Source organism: Chrysoperla carnea, chromosome 1 (genome assembly GCF_905475395.1).
Source record: "Chrysoperla carnea chromosome 1, inChrCarn1.1, whole genome shotgun sequence".
In the NCBI taxonomy this organism is placed as follows: Eukaryota; Metazoa; Arthropoda; class Insecta; order Neuroptera; family Chrysopidae; genus Chrysoperla; species Chrysoperla carnea.
Genome location: NC_058337.1, coordinates 101,088,085 through 101,107,352, shown reverse-complemented (window position 1 = coordinate 101,107,352; position 19,268 = coordinate 101,088,085). Strand labels below are relative to the sequence as shown.

At 29.4% G+C, this 19,268-nt stretch overlaps 2 protein-coding genes across 5 annotated transcripts in view; one reads left to right on the top strand and one right to left on the bottom strand.

Moving 5' to 3' along the window:
* Positions 1 to 1,033: 1,033 nt before the first annotated feature.
* On the top strand, positions 1,034 to 6,225 carry LOC123292788. Its single transcript, XM_044873506.1, has 6 exons — positions 1,034 to 1,343; positions 1,778 to 1,980; positions 2,933 to 3,156; positions 3,962 to 4,247; positions 5,231 to 5,363; positions 6,050 to 6,225. The coding sequence occupies exons 1-6, from the start codon at positions 1,037 to 1,039 to the stop codon at positions 6,223 to 6,225; spliced, it is 1,329 nt and encodes a 442-aa protein (XP_044729441.1). The 5' UTR covers positions 1,034 to 1,036.
* A 1,976-nt stretch (positions 6,226 to 8,201) lies between these two features.
* The window catches only part of LOC123290913 (centrosomin), a 67,715-nt gene continuing 56,648 nt past the window's right edge, over positions 8,202 to 19,268 (bottom strand). For all 4 annotated transcript variants that reach the window (XM_044871294.1, XM_044871293.1, XM_044871295.1 and 1 more), the window contains 6 exons: positions 18,998 to 19,206; positions 18,735 to 18,935; positions 16,892 to 17,836; positions 12,133 to 12,246; positions 8,685 to 11,565; positions 8,202 to 8,507 (listed from right to left, as the gene is read on the bottom strand). In XM_044871294.1, the coding sequence (XP_044727229.1) occupies positions 8,266 to 8,507; positions 8,685 to 11,565; positions 12,133 to 12,246; positions 16,892 to 17,836; positions 18,735 to 18,935; positions 18,998 to 19,206 (4,592 nt within the window). In that variant the 3' untranslated portion in view covers positions 8,202 to 8,265. The remainder of the gene's footprint in view (positions 8,508 to 8,684; positions 11,566 to 12,132; positions 12,247 to 16,891; positions 17,837 to 18,734; positions 18,936 to 18,997; positions 19,207 to 19,268) is intronic.

Below are 19,268 nucleotides of genomic sequence, written 5' to 3'. Positions count from 1 at the left end.
TCCGGAGGAGGAAAATCAAGAAGAGATTCCGAGAGTATTGGGTGCATCCCATTCTCAGTGATAGATTAGTTAGTGGAAAATTTTACACTATGCATTCCAAATTACTTGATTACCCGAAAAAATTTTTCGCCTATTATCGAATGAGCATTACCAGCTTCAATGAACTTGTCAAGCTAATTGGACCAGCAATAGCGAAGGAGGATACAAATTTAAGACTTTCTATACCTGTGGAGGAGCCAAATCACAGAAACTGAACTATCGGCCGACTAAACAATCATCATGTATGCGCCAATACTGATTAAACAGTCGGCCGATAGTTGGCCGACAGATTAGTTTGAATGTAATCGGGTAGCCCATCAAACTTTTTTATCGGCCGATACTGAATCGCTGTAGTGTGCGCATATGCATTCCTCTCCATACTGATTAAGAAGCCGACCAAACTATCGGCCGATAAAAAGTCTGCAGTCTGCGGGGGCCCTTATGAATAAGTTTCTGGAATTTTGTTTTATAATATATCTATGTTATTTTTTTAACCGACTTCAAACAAAAAAGAAGGAGGTTCTCAATTCGACTGTATTTTTATTTTATGTTTGTTTCCTCAGAACTTTCGACTAGTTGAACCATTACCTAAAAAGTAAAAAAATAATCCATTCAATCTTCCATTCTCGAAGGAGACTTTCTACAGAGTGGAACCAGAATCATTTACATGTAAAAATTTAAGATTTAAAACTTTACATAATAAAATAAAAATGTCTACCTGTATGTTTTCGCTAATCTCCAAAACGGCTAATCCGATTTATATAGGATTTACAAGAAAGCCCCTTATTTTTATTTTAAAAATTGCAAATGAAATATTTTTGAAATAATATAATTTACCGTATGTTTTTTGTTTTTATGAAAATTCAAATTGTCAAAATCTTTCGTAGAAAATGACAATGGGATGTGGATGTAAAATAAAAGGGCAAAAAATCAATTAAATAATGCATTTAAATTCACTCTTTAATTTGAATGTTACTAAATTGCTAATAAAAATAATATGGATGAGCAGAAGACAGAAGATACATCTACAGCGTCACCATCTAATCATATTACTTTACATATAAGAAGTCATTTCTATGTTGGGAGTTACACGATAACTGTTAAACCTTTATGTCTCATTAAAGATATTAAAACGGCTGTGGTTGTTTCTTATTATGGACCAATGCCACCAAATAATACATTTGCTATGGATAAGTTAATATCATACCATCGATTAATTGGACCAAGAAAGACTATGAATACCTACAATAATCGATTATTACGTGATGGAATTACCATTATAGAAGCACGATTGGAAAATCAAGGTAAACATCAAATAAAAAAAATATTAACATTTTTTCAAAAAACTAGGTAAAGAAATTAAAGAACTTTTTGATCTTACGTAGAGAAAATTCTCGCGTTTGGAAATTTTTGTACTTTAGTTTAAACGTTAAGAAAAATATTTATTTTTTTTTAAAAAGTTTACAGTTCAAAGTTTTAACATAAAAATATTTATTTTTACTCACACATTCACATAAATGTGCGTCTATCCACATTCTATAAACATTTACAAAGATTTCTGATAGCTTCGTATAATTCACTCACAGGTGGCGAGCTTATTGTTCTCAATATACCTTAACTTGGAAAGTAATCAGAATTTATTTATGTTTTGAAAAAATTTCCGTCAACGGTGTAAAATTAGTTCAAATCTATTATTATTTAAATATATGAGACTGTATAAAAAAAATTTGTATTTTAGATGAATTATACTTATTGAGATCTTTACCACCATTAACGCCCTTAAGTAAACCAAAAACAGCTCGACAATTAGAAATAGATGAATTACAAGATCATATGCTTGAAAAGGAAATTAAAAAAGAAATGAAAAAGTCCAATATTATTTTTGATCAAAAGAATAATTTCATAACTGCTATAGATGCCAATGAATTTCAGGCTCCTGAGGTATGTTATGTAACGAATAGTTCATGATATTAATAGCGCATTAAACGTTCAGTTTTCTATACCAATTTTCCTTTAAGAGACCTTTACTATAACCTTTACAGAAAATATCAGCCTTATATTTTTGACAGTAAGATACTACATTTTCTTGCTTCGGAGAAAACTGAATAGTAATATAACACTATTGTTTTTAAAATGACCCAAAAGTTTCAAAGTTTTCGTCTGGCTACACATTAAAATATATATTTTACAATTTCCAAAAGAACTATAATCTCCTAAATTTTGATCGCAGTGGACTTATTACATTATCATATAATCGAAAAGGCAGGCATAAACTTACGCTGAATGAAATTACAGTTTGCAGAGGGTGGCTTTACGAAATATATTGTCGTTTCAAGAATTTCTTGTGTCTTCAAAATATTGCCGGACGTAATGCCCAAAAATGGTAACACTTAAGGCCTGTAAAAGAACAAATAAGTTTTAAAAAGGCCTGAAAAATAGAATACGAATTTTTTGACATGTTATCCATGCAAAGACTGTGCAATTTTTCATCATTGTGGAACACAAAACTGCCATCTTACAGTTTATCGCCCTAGATACTTTCAGGGCATTATGATGTTATCAAGCGTAATCTGAGTGATTCATCACTCAGATATGAAATGTAAACAATTGATTTTGTAAAAACAAAGAAATCATCAAATAAAAAAATTTACGCCACTTCCATTTTCATCAGTAGCGAACATTGAGATGTCCTAATGGTTGTGAACTCGCGATAAGTCACTTACAAAGTTAGATTCCGGGCCTGCACAGCATTTACTTAATCTTGCTTTTATATATTTCTTATAATTTTTTGGGAAAATGTTAACAAAACGTAACCTCATCTTCACCGTGGAAGTATGGAACACTTATAGCACATTCAGAACTTGCTTTTTATTTGTTTTTTGTTTTTGCTTAGTTTTTTTCAGATATGCGAAGAATCATTACCGTATATTTAGAAGTCGTTTTTACAACCTTATGTGGATTGAGTATAAGCCCACCAGTTGATCAAATGTTGACGACTTTGCGTAATCATTTCTTGTACACGCTATATCCAGTAGCTTTGAATCCCGCTTTTGTCATTGAGTGTCGAGAAATGGGATATTCAGCGAATCGAGCAAAATATGCCTTTCATATGACGAAGTATAATTATATTTTATTATAAAATGCACTATTACACCTTACACTCATGGATTTAGAGCTATAGATGAATAACACTCCTCAGTGTGGAGGATATTGTTGGGCGGGTTATCTAGCGAGAAAAAGTACTTTAATGGCTTTCAATGTCGAAAAAAATTTCGCAAGATGTAATCTCTCGAATTCTTCAGACCTCCTTGCTTAAATTTACCTGTCGACACTCATAAGAGCTAGACTTAATCACAAACATAATGCTAAGAGACTTGGATGGGTTTATAAGGGTTTATAATAGAGAAAATTAGGGTAGTGTAGGTCAACGGAAACAAAAAATTGGGTTAGGCGGAAATGTTTCAGAATTCCAAGAATTGGTTGATGGAAGCCAAATTTTGTTTGTTGTAGAGAGGGAAAATTTTAGGAGTTTAGGAAATGTAGTCTGTGGTTTTATACGGCCATATCAAGAGATTTTTCTGTTTAGATCCAAGATGGTGGCATTTGCCAAATTCAAATGAAATATTTTAAATTAAAAAGTAAATACTTACTATTAAAATTAAATTTTAAATAATATAGCTGCCACAAACGCTGACTTAATAACCCTGTACCTTGAAAATATTCTAATGTTATATTTCAGCCTCAGTGTAGTCTTTTGATGTCCATAATTGCCTGGCTTCTGTAAATTCAACTTCCCGAGATTTAGATAACTCTCACATATTTAAAAATATAACGCCAGAATACGTACAAAAAATTTTGTTAGTTTGCATTTGTTAACTTTTGTTTTTTGGATTTAACAAGTTTGGAACTGAATTATTTTTAGACATCGTAACAATGAAGCAATGGAATGGTTAAAAACACACAAATCTATAACTTCATTAGACATACCTGACGAAACAGTATACCAAAATGAAATTGAATTAGCCCGTAACGAATTACAAGCCGCTCCGTTAAATGACTTAGATTTATTGCTGGAATTGTTCCGACAATATCGCGAATATACATTTAAGCCAGATATGTTTGCAACAAATAATCTAAAAGAAATGGGCTACAAAATGGATGATGTAACTTTAGCTCTAAAACAAGCCGAAAACAGTTTCCCAGCTGCAGTAAGTTAAGCCTTGTTGATTTATTATAATAATAATGGGGTTTAACCTCCGTTTCTCAGACCACGTACATAATAGAGGCCATCCACATCATTTTTTAAAAGCTTTATTTATTTGTTAAACCACATTCAAATATACAATCAATTTTATGATGTGGGTGAAGTCGGTTACTTCATTCTTATCTGTTTGGATTCGAACCCGCAACCTCCCAGCCAGTAGTCAAAACAAGACTCCTTAACAAGCTTGGCTACTAGATTTATTATTGTATTCAAGGACGCCGCCAACAGGAAAGATAGGAAATGGTAGCTGCCAAAGGGAGGATAGGGAGTCGGCCGAAGTGGTGAATCATTTTTTTGTTCGCACAGGGGTTATTTCACCCTTTCATTCGTTTGGCACTCTGCGGATTCTTAGACTAATATATGAATAGGAATTGTAACGTACTTCGTGTCAAAAAATACATTTAAATAGATACCAGACACTTCGGTTTTCGAAAACCTAAGATTTCACTCAAATATCTCTCTTCCTCACCCCCAAACACTGATTACCGCATTCTTAACCATTAGGAACTTTTCGGATTCTTATAAAACATTTTATATAGAAACTGTAACCATAATTCCATAAACTTCAACTTTTATGTTGGTAAATGTTATTTATCTTTATAAGTGTATTTTTCTAACATTTTATTTTTGTTATTCGTCTTGCCCTGCAAAAAATATGCAAGTTGACACGTGACACCACACATATCGGTTTTCGAAATGGTAAAATTTTCCCCATTCCTTTCACTTTTTCACTACCCTAAAATAATGTATTACAAAAAAGCAGTCCTTAGCTACACATAGGAGCTATAACAAATTTTTGGAAACGAAATAATTTTAATATTTATTTCGTTATTTTTGGTAACTTTTTCCTCTACTACCTATATATGCATATATAAAATCATGATTTTATCATTTTGCTTTTAAAATTAAAATGTTATTTTGAATTAGTTTCGTATATTATCTGGCGATAAATCTGCAAGTTTAACTAATATGACTTTTTTAACGTATCCAAATCGTCTGTATCAGTCCATGATGGAGAGATTGTTAAGAAATCACATTTTGGATCTAAAAGTTATGATAGGTAAGTATAGATTTTTATGTACAATTCAGAGTTAAAACTTTCATACTAATACACTTAAATAAATTTAAATAAAACTAGTGAAAATAAACAATTGACTGAGTTAACTGTTGAAATACCAAGCATAAATAGTGTTGATTACTTTATCACATTGCACATACATATACAATTTATATAATACATACTAAACAATTTACGCCTAATTTGCGCCCTCGCGAGTAAACAGTTATGTTTACGAAAAAATGTTTCAAACAAAAGTTGTTTATTTTTTTATAAGGAGCATTTTTTACATTTTAACCTTTGTTCTACAAGATTTTACGGTTTACAAGATGGGTCATACGGATTCATAGGTCAAGACCCAATATGTTGCTCATTTACGAACTCGACCTCACTTTTTACTTCCTGAATACGCTGTAAAAATTTCAGCTTGATATCTTTTTTCGTTTTTATCTAAAATTCTAAGATGAAAAGTCTTCCATATTTTGATCCAATGCACGGATAGTTCTTCAGCCAATCAGAAGCACGCTATAGCGACAAGACAGTAGGGGAGAAGGAAAATATAAGTGCATCGGATAAAAAATGGAAGAATTTATTTCTACCTGATGCAACAATTGCGTGCGCTACTTTTGAGACATCCAGTATATAATTAAAAACTCTTTCCCTATTTTAATTAATATTTATTATTTTAGCATTATTATCTTTTTATCGAGAGCCAGAAAAAATAATATTTGGATGGTGTTGGAATAGAGAAATAGCACCGATTATTTTTGAAATGTTTGAAACATACAATCTTGAAATATTGGATTTGTATCATTGTGATCGAAAATATGGAAGTGCCATTGCCTCATCGTCTGAAAATTTTTAAAATTTAATTCGAAAAAAATATTGTTTGCAAACAAAATATCTTTGTTAACGTTTTTGAATAAATTGGTTCGACAAAACAATAATATTTTGATAATTTTGATGAAATTTCATTCATCGATTTAAGAAACGCTAGCTGTTACAGTCACTAGTATTGTTAACAGAATACACAGCGATATCAGCGAATATTGTGCTTTTGATAAAGTATGGAATAAAATTAACTGTTACCATTTCATCTATTCCTTAAAAACTTACTCATTAATCACTTCAAGAATATTTATTGGGATTTCCCCGCAAAAAAATGGCACAATCGTTAAAGTGTTGCCCGTTATTCTTAACTCACCCACTCTTTCCCGACTACAAAAAGTAAACGGATGATTTGACTGAATTCTGGATGATGAACTGACAAGACATCTATCTATAACAGAGGCCACCCACATCATTATTTTCTTATCTTTATTTATTTTATTTTAAACTACATCCAATATACAATTAAATTTTATGTAGTGAGTGGAGTCGGCCACTCCGTTTTTATCCATGCGACGACAGTGTGAACAATCCTAAAACGAGTTTCCATTCCTCGCCTGGCTCTCAGCGTCCCTTTCATTCTACATTAGTTAGTGAGATACGACAGGCGACAAAATGACAAATCATGTTAGACATGCTAAATACTCGTACTCACTCCTACGAGATAAGTTAATACGCTGAGTTTTACTTGTGATCGATAGAAACAGATATTCAAATTAAGTGGTTAAATTAAGCTGGCGACGCGCTGTAGAACCTGGTGCACCAGACGAACTCCTTTCCTAAAGCCAGTTCTGTATACAGGGTACAAAAATTAATAAGAACATATTTTTTTATCTATTAAGCAATATGTAATTTCATTTTGTAAAACGATGAAACGTATTAATATTAACATCATGGAGGTTAGAGAGAAGGAGAACGATCGCTACGCGCTAAAGCGTCTGTCCCTGAAAATTTGTAAAATTTATAGTTCATTTTTCAGCCACCAGCTGCGCTGTCGTCGGTAAGTAGTATCTGCGAAGTTAGCTGTTTATGAGTACAAGTAGATGAAGTTAGTACCATTCAAATTTATAAAGTAGAATAGATAATTTATAATTTATTCATTAGTAAATAATAATAATTTCATTATTTGCTTTTTTTTCCTTTGAATGATATTATATACAGGTATATTAAACGTTGATAGATCATTTGAAATTAGCACACAACAGCCCGCTTTTAATGAGACAACTTAGCGATCCCAGCGCCTCACTTATTTTGTCCATTTTTTGGGGACAATATTTTCTATAGCGATCGTTCTCCTTCTTTATAACCTCCATGATTAACATTAAGGGATGCAAAGGGTATCAACTAATAAATAAATAGAACAAATTTTAAAAAACAAATTATTCTTTAATAAAAATCGTCAAATATTACAGAAATATATTATACATATAAATGTTTGTTCTAACAAACTTACAAAGTAGAAGAAATATTTTTATTATAAATCGTCATTTACATTAAATCTAAAACGATTCAATATATACACAAAAAAGCAACAACAATGATCTTAATATAATACATTTCGTGAATTCTTGAAATCAAATTTGCGTTTGAATATTTTTTTAAATTCACATTTTGTAAATTCGTTCGATTGTGTTTTACTTAAAAATTAACAACTTTGTACAACAAAGGGAGGGAATTAAATCACGCTCAAAAAACCATTTTTTAAACAATTTTTTTTGAGAAAGTATTTATTTTATTATATATTTTTGGACCAATACTAAAATTTTTTTCAAACTTTTGTTTTAAATGTAAACCAAAAAACATCTTTTTTTGTCTACAATTTATCGTGATTAAGATTAAAACAAATTGTTTACGAACCAATTCTCATTCGTATCGAGAATAAAAATCGAGAGAAATCATAAAGAAAAACGAAAATGAATCTTAAAAATAATTAATTGAAAAATTGAAACAGAGTATAAATCCAAAAACTTGGCACATTTTTGTTTATAATTATTTCGAAACGTGTAAAAATTATCATTTATTTACTAGGAACATCATTTTCTGAACCGGAATCCAAATTAGCACGAGCTTTACGTAAAACTAAACTAGTTTTATGAATTTGTTTACACACTGCTTTTTCAACTTGTTTTTTACGTTCATTTGATTTTGCTAACTGTTGTGCAGTGTTTTCAAGTGTTTTTCGTGTTTGCATTAATCTTGCCTTTAATATTGTGTTTTCATTTCGCAATTTCTGTATTTCAGATATGTTGATCATTGGATCTAAAACAAACAAGAAAACATTATTTTATAATGAAATTATAGCAGGTATTTTATAATAAAACTTAACAAAGCGCCCTTTCTGCCCCACGGTATAATATAATTTCCACGCATCTCCTTTCAAAAAAAAATTGGAAATTTGTGATTTTTCTATTTAGAATAAAATTACGTTCAACTTACCAGTATCATTCGTTGTTAAACTGCTTAACATGTTATTCATTGTTTGCGTTAATTCTAAGGGCGGTAGGAATGGTCTCATCACTGTAGCTACACCAACATTTGCTTCTAAACTGGAAAATCGCCCTTGGTCACTTTCAATACCTAAATCTGGTGAAGAATTAACCATTAATCTCTCTTGATCTTCATTAAACCATCGTTGCACATTATTACTGTTATTATTTTGTGAGATAATTTCATAAGATCCTACAGGAATTTCTTCGGATGTATAACCTGAAAAATCTTTTTGATTCAAATGCGATTTCGGTGCATTACTAATTGTCGACACACTTGTTTTATTCGTTAACAATGTTTCATTCGAATCAGTCTGTTTAGCAAACGCTTTAACTAATCGATTTTCTAAATCAGCATTAATATTTTCTAACTGGCTCACATGCAATTCTAATTGATTCTTTTGTTTTTCAAGTATTGATACTTGTTTTAACAAATTATTTTCACCATTTTCCGTGAAATTTTTACGACTTTCTTTTTCGTCTTTTAGTACAGCAATTGTTTGAGTTAAATCATTTTCTTTTTGTGTAAATTCAATTTTTTGTTGTTTTAATTGTTTTTCAAAATTATTACGTTCATTTTCTAAACGTTGTACTTCTTTTTCTAAGCGATTCTTTTCGGTAATGACTTTAGTTCTTTCCACAGCCGCTTGTGATGCTATAAGTGTTGCTTCATCCAACTCTTTACGTAAATGTGAACTATGTTCTTTATTTTGTGTCTCCATTTGTTGTATTTTAGCTACAAATTTCGTTTCATTTTCTTTAAGAGCATTAATTTTACCCTCAAATTGCGATAATTCTTTTTTCAGTCGTTCAATTTCATTTGATGCTGTTTCTAATTCTTTTAATTTTTCATTATATGCATCTTTTGACACATGACATTCTTCACATTTATGCTGTAATTCATTTAATTTTTGTTTTGATTCTTTATCCAAATTTTCATATTTATTATTCCATTTTTCTTCAGTTTCTTTCATTTTTAAATTCAATTGCTCATCAAATTCATTTTTCAATAAATTATAAGACTTTTCTAATGTAGTTAGACGCATTTCACTTAATTTAACATCAACAAACGCACTTTCAGCACGTTTTTGTGCTTCAGCAGCTTCTTTTAACGCATTATCACGTTCTTGTTGTAATAATTCAATTGTTTCTTGTGATTTTTGTATTTGAGATTCAAGTTCAATCGATAAATTCGCTTTTTGATGTAATAAATCTTCAATCATTTTCGATAATTTATCAAGTTGTTCTTCTGTAATTTGTCTTTGTTCAACAGCACGTTTAACTTTCTCTTCAGCCTCGTTTACTGATAATAAGGCATCTGCACGTTGTTTTTTTAATTCTTCATATTGTTCAGCTAATTTCAATTTATCTGTTTGTAATTGATTATCTTTTTGAATCATTTCACATTGTGTTAAAAGAACTTCCTGTTCTTTTTCCTTCAACATATTTTGTAATTTAATCACTTCTTCCTGTAATGTTGAACTATTATGTTTACATTCCCCGAATAAATTACGTTTTACTGAGGAGCGTTCTTCGGATGAACGTTTTTGGGGAGTTCGAATATTTGAAATATCCTCAGACGAAGATTCTGTTATAAACGTTGTTTGATATTTATTCCGATTACGTGATACAGGCGAGACTTTTATGGATTCATCAACCAATCCAATGCGTGCGAGTGATACGCTTCGATCGGGTTCAGACCATGCTTCGGATTCTGATTGATCTAATTCATGATTAATTTTCGATTTTTCATGACTCTTTATCGGTGATTTTTCACGTGGAAGTTCGCATTTTGATCTATTTAACAAGTGCATTAAAGATTTATTAAATATCGTTGAATTTGAATTATTTAGCGTTATATTTAGTGGATCAATGTCTTGTAATGATGTACTAAAACCAAGTTCATTCTCATTGTCTAAAGTATGTAAAAATTTAAGCAACGATAATCGATTCGAATCTAAAACACTTGTAATGGAACTCATTTGTAGTAAACTTGCATCTTCGTTAATTGAAATTGACATTGATAAATTTCTGGACAAATCTAAGCTTTTGTCTACAACATCCTTAATAATGCTTTGATTTTCAATACCTAAAAAGCCTAAGACACTTTTATGTTTTAGTAATGCTTTTAAAAATAACGCTAATTCTTCTAATCGACTTGTTAATAATGAACACATATCTAAGGCCTCTTGTTTTGTTTTTAGGCACATTTTATAATCTTTTTCAACTTTTTGTATTTCAGATCGCAATTTTTCAGTGTCACGTTCCGGTGTATTATGAATTTTATCTTTTAAATCTTCAATTTGTATTTTTAAGCTGGTATTTGCATTTTTTAATTCTATAATTTCCTCATGCATTCGAGTTGATGAGCCATCGCCGCTACCATCAATTGTTTTATCTTTATCTTGCAATTCTAATCGTAATGCTTGTATTTCACTTTCTTTTTCATCTAATATTAATCGAATGCGTTTTTGTAAACGTTCAATTTCACGATTTTTATCCCATAATTCTTTATTCACTAATTCTTGTAAATTGCCAGTACGTTTACGTAATTCTTCTTCTAAACGTTCTATTTCTTTACCCCGCTTATCAACTAAATTAATTAGGTCTGTATGATCAACTTTTTCGCTATCGTTCTTTTCAATTTCCACCGTTGCAGACTCTAGATGTTCTTTACGAATTGTTAATAATTCATCTTTCAAATTAAATATTTCCTGTTCCAATTCAACTATACGATTATCTTTTGTTTGTAACACATGAACATTATTTTCATTCAATTCTTCAATTTTCTTTATTTGTTGCTCTTTCTCCTGTAAATCTTTAACCAGTTCCTAAAAAACACAATATTTTGTTTTAATTATTTTACATTAAAAAGAATGCGCTAAAAAATACAATTTATAGACAGGCATTTACTTTTCTATAGGAATATTTAATCTCAACTTACAAAACCCTTACATCAAGAACAATTGTACGATTATAAAATACACATCATACAAGATGGGAAAAAAGACTTTTCTTGAACTGTCTTCATTAAACGGACTTGCTGTAAGTCCAAGCAGATAAGTATGCTATTTCTGTTGCATCGATTTGTTTTAATAGACTACCGGATAATGTTTAATAAAATAAAAAAACGTTTAAGAACTGGAAATTTTGTGTTAGTATCGATATACTAACACAGTTTTGTGTTACGATCGGAATTTTATGTGAGAAATCTCATTAGAAAATATTATATTTATCACTAAAATGTGTTGTGCCCTAGAGTTATGTCAGGAGTTCTGATGAACTATCTACTAACAATGTATCAAACTTGCCCGTTATTGAAAATAAAATCTTAATTACGGTTGTTTATATCTGTGCATGTTTATTTGAATTAAAATAACAAATTTTCATAAGCTCACTTTTATTTTTTCATCCATAGTAGAAATTTCTTCGACGTATTTTTCAATCAAAGAACTAACTGCTGATGAATCACCGCCGGTTTTTTCAAATGAACCATCGTCATTCTGCAAGCGCTGTTAATAAAACCCCCAAAAAATTACAATAAAACAAGATAATAATTACAACGTTGCATGCATATTTTTATTGTTAATGTATTTTTTTTACAATTAATTTTAAAGTTAAGTTTTTAAAGCATCAATAAACTACTAAATTTAAATACACAACAAAATAAAATTTGCATACAACAGAATAATTAATTATAAAATGGGCGCAGATACGCAGCTATAAAAAAAAAAAAAAAAAAAAAAAAAAAAAACAATCCAAAATTTTGTAAATTTAAAAAAAGCACATTTATAGTTCTAAGCATGCGCAAGAAAGAAAATACAATGAATTTAATTGTAGCCCATTACATAAAAAAATAGAGAAAATATAGAAACAAATTTTATTTTGTCATGAAATATAACAGAAAACTGCATCTATCGAAATAAAAATTTAAAAATCATGATATACCTCTTTCTTTTTCGAACAAACACACGAGGAAAACATTATTTTACAATTGAAAAAAAAACCTAACAAAACAGAAATTCAATTTTTTAAAAGCATTATTGTAAACAAAAATGATGATGTTTTTCGTACAAACTGTAAATCTATTTTGGCAAAGCCATTCAATCGACACATACCAAAAGAGTTAACTGAGAGACTGACTATACAGTCGTCTATTAATAGACAAACGAAGGAAGATGCTGTTGTTATTAGCTAGAGCTCTGCAGTAACGTAAACATTTACACTTTTATGTATTTGCATTTATAAAAAATAATCTTTTCTTTTATTTTTAAAAAAGAAAACTTAACATGTACTAAAAATAGTTTCTCATTATATATTATTCGAAAATTTCATAACAGTACACTCTGAAGTCGATTGATTCGAAGGGGTAACTTCTAAAGCAAAAATATCTTGATGGATTTTGACTTTATTTTGCAATACGAATTTTGTCTAAAATTGAATCTTTTGAATACACGTATTCCAAAATTCCTATTTTAAATAATTATGATTAAAAAAATTTATTACACACATCTTTAACCGTGTTCTCAGCAGGCTGCAGAATAAAGGGACTTAAAATGTGGTTGTTTTAGATTCTATACGCCGGATCTATCGCAAAGGAGAACATTCTATAACTTTTAGTTTGCCATTAACAAAAAAATTTTTTTTTAATTTTTTAATCGGTTTTTATAAGTGCACTATTTGACCGCATTTCAAATACTTGATCGCATTACATATCTGAAAATGGACACAAAATTTGGTTTTTGGCATTATACAGGACATTTTTGTATAAACTTCCCATTTAAAGTGTCTCTTTTTAAGATTCTCATAGTTTCCTTCATTATAAACTTCCCATCTTGATAATTTAAAAAATAAGATTTTAATTAAGAAAGGTTGCAACAAATAATTTTAAAGGCACAAATGCATCGTAGCAAGATTTCGTCTGTGTAGACTCAAAGATTTCGTTTAGAAGTTACTTTCTAAGCGGAAGTTAATATTAATACCGCTTAAGGTATTTCCAGCACGGAATTTGCAGTTCCTATGCTAAAACTGTGGTAAAATGTTTTCTCAACAGAATTAAACGAGAAATTAAATTTAAGAACTTAATAGGGCTTGCTTTTACATCCCAAAGTTTTAGAAATTTTGACCGTTTAAGATAATTATGCCTAAGCTCCCAATTTTGATCAATTTACGATTTGATTAATGTACTAAATTATAAGGTAAAAAGAATTATTTAATATTATCTTGGTTTGATGATATACTATTTGCTTTTAAGTTGCGATTATCATTTGAAACTAAAATACTTGAATAAGTCTCGTAGCAATTTTGTTTTCATAGATAAATATCATCTCCGAACAATTTATAGAAGTTTCTCGACTATGGTAATTGTATGATTTTACCGAAAATTAAATTGCCCTATAGTATTATTTTGTTTTGATTAATTTTAAATTGTGTGGAATCAGGTGTTTTACGAAAATGCGAATAAAAGAGAGAAACTTACAAAAACCCCTATAACTGTTAATTTTTCTGTTTACTTTGTTCATAAAATCTTTCTTCTAGCATTTATTCTCAAACTTTTGGCAATATTAACTTTAATGTATCAAATATAAATCTAGCTGAGAAAAATAAGACTAAAAGGCGTGTTTTAGACAAATAATTTTTACCGCTTGCGTATAGATTATCTACATATAAAATTCCACTTTATTCCTCTAAATATTCTAGAATATTTATTTTGATTTTCTTTAAGGAATTGGTATAATAAAAAAATTATTTGGGTTATAACCCAGCGTCTTTGATTTTCCTAATAGGGTATAATAGATGCCATTTTAATATCTCACATTTATAATCGGATGTAAGGATAAGAAAGAGGTGTAACATAGGTAGGGAAATTAACAAGTATTAAAAGAATTAGCATGCGAATCACTTCAATTAATGCCCACAACATAATTGAATGGCGTCTTTTAGCTCTATAAAGTAACTACTTTTTAAACAATTAAGAGTTTCGCTACTGAATTCTAAAAAGATGATTAAACCAAATACATAATCTGATTTAATGCTGAATTTCAAATAAATGGAAATATTAACGCATTATAAAAATCAAAAAGAAAAAAGTATAATTTATTTATTACAATCTAGATGTCTGGAAAATGAATTATTTCTTTTATAATTTCGGCAAAACTAACGAAAAGTATATATGGTGAGATCAATGACCTTTCAGTAGAGTTGTAGAGGTTTATAATAATAAGTTTGTTACTTCAAAAAAGTAATGACTATTAATTTTTTTTAATTACGGAAATGGTATATTTAAAATCGTTAAAGATTGAAAAATCAAATTTATTTTATAAATTAAATAAAAAAAATTACTTTTTCAAACTGTTCACGAAAATAATAAACGAAATACATTTAAAAACATTTTGAATTATACTGATCGATGTTCCAGTAAGCACTGTAGGTAAATTTCGAATTTCCAGGGAAAAAAGTATTACCTAGCCTGTGAAAAATTATTTTATATAATGCTATTTTTTTAAATATTTATTTGTTGAAAATTTATGTCTTTCTGGACTTGCTTTGGGTGGCTATGTTTTAAGTGTAAATTATTTTTCAAAAGAATTTTTTAAAAGAGTATTGTTTATCGTTAGAAAGGGAATAGAAAAAATAATTATTCAAGTCTCTATTATAAATATCGAAAATGAATGTTTCAGATTAGGTTTGGTTTCAAAACAAATTTTTAGTTAACTGACATTTTTTGTATTGTATTATCACTCGTATCGTGCAACCACCAACATTTCTATTTAGACTTTAATCTTAATATACACATTGCGAAAAAATATGAAAATTCTTGGAAATTTTTCGGTAAAACAACAAATTATCAAGGGCAAAAGTTCAGCTAATTTTCAACAAGAAATTCAACGGTATAATTTTGAAACTCATATTTAAGAAAATTTGAGGCCAATTTTGGTTTTTCAAATACAAAGTTGCCTTAGTAGAGGTCATATTAACCTTAGAACTGAAAACATATGTCTATAAATATAAATCTTCTCTTTCCTGATTCTGGCACCAAAAATGAAAGTAACCATTTGGAAAATCAAAGTTCAAGGTTACATTCAAGCTCACGGTTTAATTCCTTGCTGAATACTTGAGGTTTAACCTTAATAATTTTTCAACACAAACTACGCGAGACTTCTCCAAATTTTATTCCCAACTTTACAAATATCACAACGTAGATTTAACGTAGATTACATGTCGGCATTTTCTTACGAGAACGATGCTACGAGCCTAAGCCTGAAGGGAAGATATCAAATTTATGGGAATAAATTAACGGTGTTTACATGAACGGGCTAAAAGAACGCCTGTTTTTGGAACCACCTTTTGTGGACTGACGTCACCATCTACTTACAACATAGAATGCTACCAATGAGTTCAAGTGTTATAACAAACACTTCTAAGCTTGAATTTTGCCAGTCATACTCTCGGAAGATTATAGTTTGTGTTTTATGAATGTTTTGCTATATTTGTGCGTCATTTATTATCCTATTTTTAAATTTTGATGTTCGATAAAATTAATTTCGGTTTTTGATACAAATGTTTTTAATTAGTTTCAAAAGAGACAAACGACAAAGCGCGTATTCAGGAACCAAATATTCTTTTTCAGTTAATTGTTCAAAATTTAATTATCTATTCTAAGAAAAATTAATTAATTAATTTTGGGTTTGAAGAAACATAACTCTCGCCATAGTATAGTCGGGGAGAAAATAAAAAACATCCAGAAAATACAGCAAAATTACAATAATTTCAGTTTTTTAGAAACTTAAAAAATAGGTACAAATTATCATTTTAGTATAATTTAATTTTAAATCGAAAATCTTTCAAATTAATAAGCTATACAAAAACAGCATTAATACCAAGGGATTCAACTACGACTTTGTACTAGCTAAAAATTATTATAGCCAAAAATTTTTTAAATATGATGCAAATTTATTAAAATTTTGATAGTACAGAAAAATATCTAATAACTAAAATAAATATAACAGATATAAAAAAGAACTAATTACGGTTAAAAGTTTAAAAGAGCGAAAACAAAAACATGCATTAGCAAAATAATTTAGTTAAAAAAAGCAAGTCAAAAGAAATTTGTTATGTTTAAACAATAGTAGTTGTTTTTTTAAAATATCTTCGTACCTCAAATTCGCGCGTTTCTTTGGTTTCTCTCGTTTCTTCAGTTTTATCGGAACGTACAACAAAATTATCCTTGATTACACGTAATTCTTTTTTTAAGTTGGCTATTTCTTGATCGCGTCGAATAATATCATCATATGTAAGACCAATTGATTTTTGACCAACCAATTCTTTGTCAGCACCTTCACGTTTCAGTAATTCACGTATGAAACTCAAAGCTCGTGTATTTTCAGTTTCTAATTTATTAATTTTTAAATCACGTGCTTCTATTTGATTTTTTAGCAAACGTATATCATCTTCTCGTTTACGTAATGAGTCTTCTAATTTAGCTCGTTGCAAACGATTTTCTATTGACATACTGCCAATACTGCTCAAGTCAGTTTCGTCATTTAAATATTTCTTACGTTGAGCTTGTAACTCCTCCATGCTATGTTTGAATTCTTGTTGTTGGATTTCGAATTTTGATTCAATTGTTCTGGAATGTTGTAATGCTGCCTGTAAACGTTCCTCTAATTCATTGACCATAGTCTCACGTGACCTTAATGATTTATTAAGGAATTCTAATTGTTGATTTTGTTGTTCAATTGTTTTACGATATTCAGAACGTCGTTTTAATTGATCTTCTAAACTAGCACATTTGTCATCAAGTATACGATTTAATGTACTAATCTCTTCGTCTTTATGTTTGACAGTTAATTCTAAATTATCATAACGTTCTTTTATATTTTGCAGTTGTTCATTTTCAGTTGCGTAGTCTTGTAATTGCCTTGACATATCATTGATTTTTTTAATAAGTTCATTTTCACGTTCATCAAATAATCTACAACGAGTTTGTAATTCATTTTCAATGTAATTACAACGTTTTTTTAATGTAGTGACTTCTTCGAGAGCTTGATCACGTTCAGCTTCCAAATTATATTCTTCCTCTAGTCTTAAGTGTTGCGATTGCTGGAAAAGAATAATAAATATCAGTAAAAATATTTAAAAATGAGCATGATGTACATCATGAAAGGTTGTCGGACGATGGACATCCCATATTACCATATTTGTGATCACATTTTTAATGCCCACCCAAATCACGTAAAAACTTCAATGTGAGCACAAAATGATTTCTCTGTGTCGATATTACTTGGGGTGTAACTTTGTGTCAAAAAAACACATTTTAGTATATATCTCTATGTAAATTCTTGCCATTTTTGTGGCACAGAGTGTAAAAATCACATGTAAAATATAATTAACACAAACAAAATTCAAGTTCAGCTTTTGAACCATTCGAATTTTACAAGAAGGGTAGATTTCTACTTATCGAAAACTCATTAACTCGATTTTTTTTTGCATTTCCCTTGAGGATCAAATTATTGAGGTTCCACTGTATTAGTGGTTGTTATAGATCTTTTCAATTCAATTACGATTCATTATTGTTTCGGACATAAGTTGGAAAAAGATACAAGATATTTGTTATTCATTTTACCATATTAATTTTTTAACAAACTGTCCGAAACAAAAAGTAATCACTTTTTAAAATTAAAATGTCTATTGCTAAATAATAAATAAAAAGTATAATGACCTTCCACAATTTAACGCTCGATACAATTAATATATTTTAGTATTTATAGCAGACCCAGAACGGCTCTTATGTTATTTGTACGAAATGTTAATATATGCCGGTTAATAAAGTTTAATAATATAGATTTTATATTATGGATAAATAAGGAAAATTTATGGTAACAGAGCAGAAGAAGGTAAAATACTTCCTGAAGAAAATAAATTCTAAAAATTTGTAGTTTTACCAGTGAACACATCCTATACCTAGAAAATTTAATACATAATGAACAAAAATACTCACTAAAGCTGTTGCTTGATGATCCAATTGTTTGGATAACTGATGTTCCAATTCATCAATTCTATTTTTATAGACACGAATTTCCGTATCCTTTGTGACTTCTGTCTTATTTTGTTCCTGTTCAATTAGTTCTAATGCTTTTAACGCTTGTGAAAGCAATATTTTATTATCTTTTAACTCTTTTCTAATTGTTTCATTTTCGACCTAGAAGATACAAGTTTTAGTTTTAATACGTAATTTAATGTTTTCAAAATATTCATACTTACATTTAATTCAATATTCTGTTTAACTGCTTCCTCCATATCTTTTGGTCCAGACAAAATTCTGCCCATCTTTTCTTCCAGAAAAAATATCCGTAACTTTAAATTAAAATTTTCTTTCATTAATGTATTTAACTGTTCTTCATATTCTTTAACTGATTGTATACGCATTGGTGATGTTTTTCCGGCATGGTTCTCATCCCCGATTAATGGAACTGTAAAAATAAAAATATTTTAATTCAAGAAGCTGTAAAAATTCAATTAAAATATAATGAGC

Bases quoted from the DNA above. Each gene is read 5' to 3' on its own strand.
- LOC123292788 (XM_044873506.1), top strand. From the start codon at position 1,037: ATGGATGAGCAGAAGACAGAAGATACATCTACAGCGTCACCATCTAAT. The intron at 1,344-1,777 runs GTAAACATCAAA...TTTGTATTTTAG, and splicing joins AGCACGATTGGAAAATCAAG to ATGAATTATACTTATTGAGA. The intron at 4,248-5,230 runs GTAAGTTAAGCC...ATTTTGAATTAG, and splicing joins AAAACAGTTTCCCAGCTGCA to TTTCGTATATTATCTGGCGA.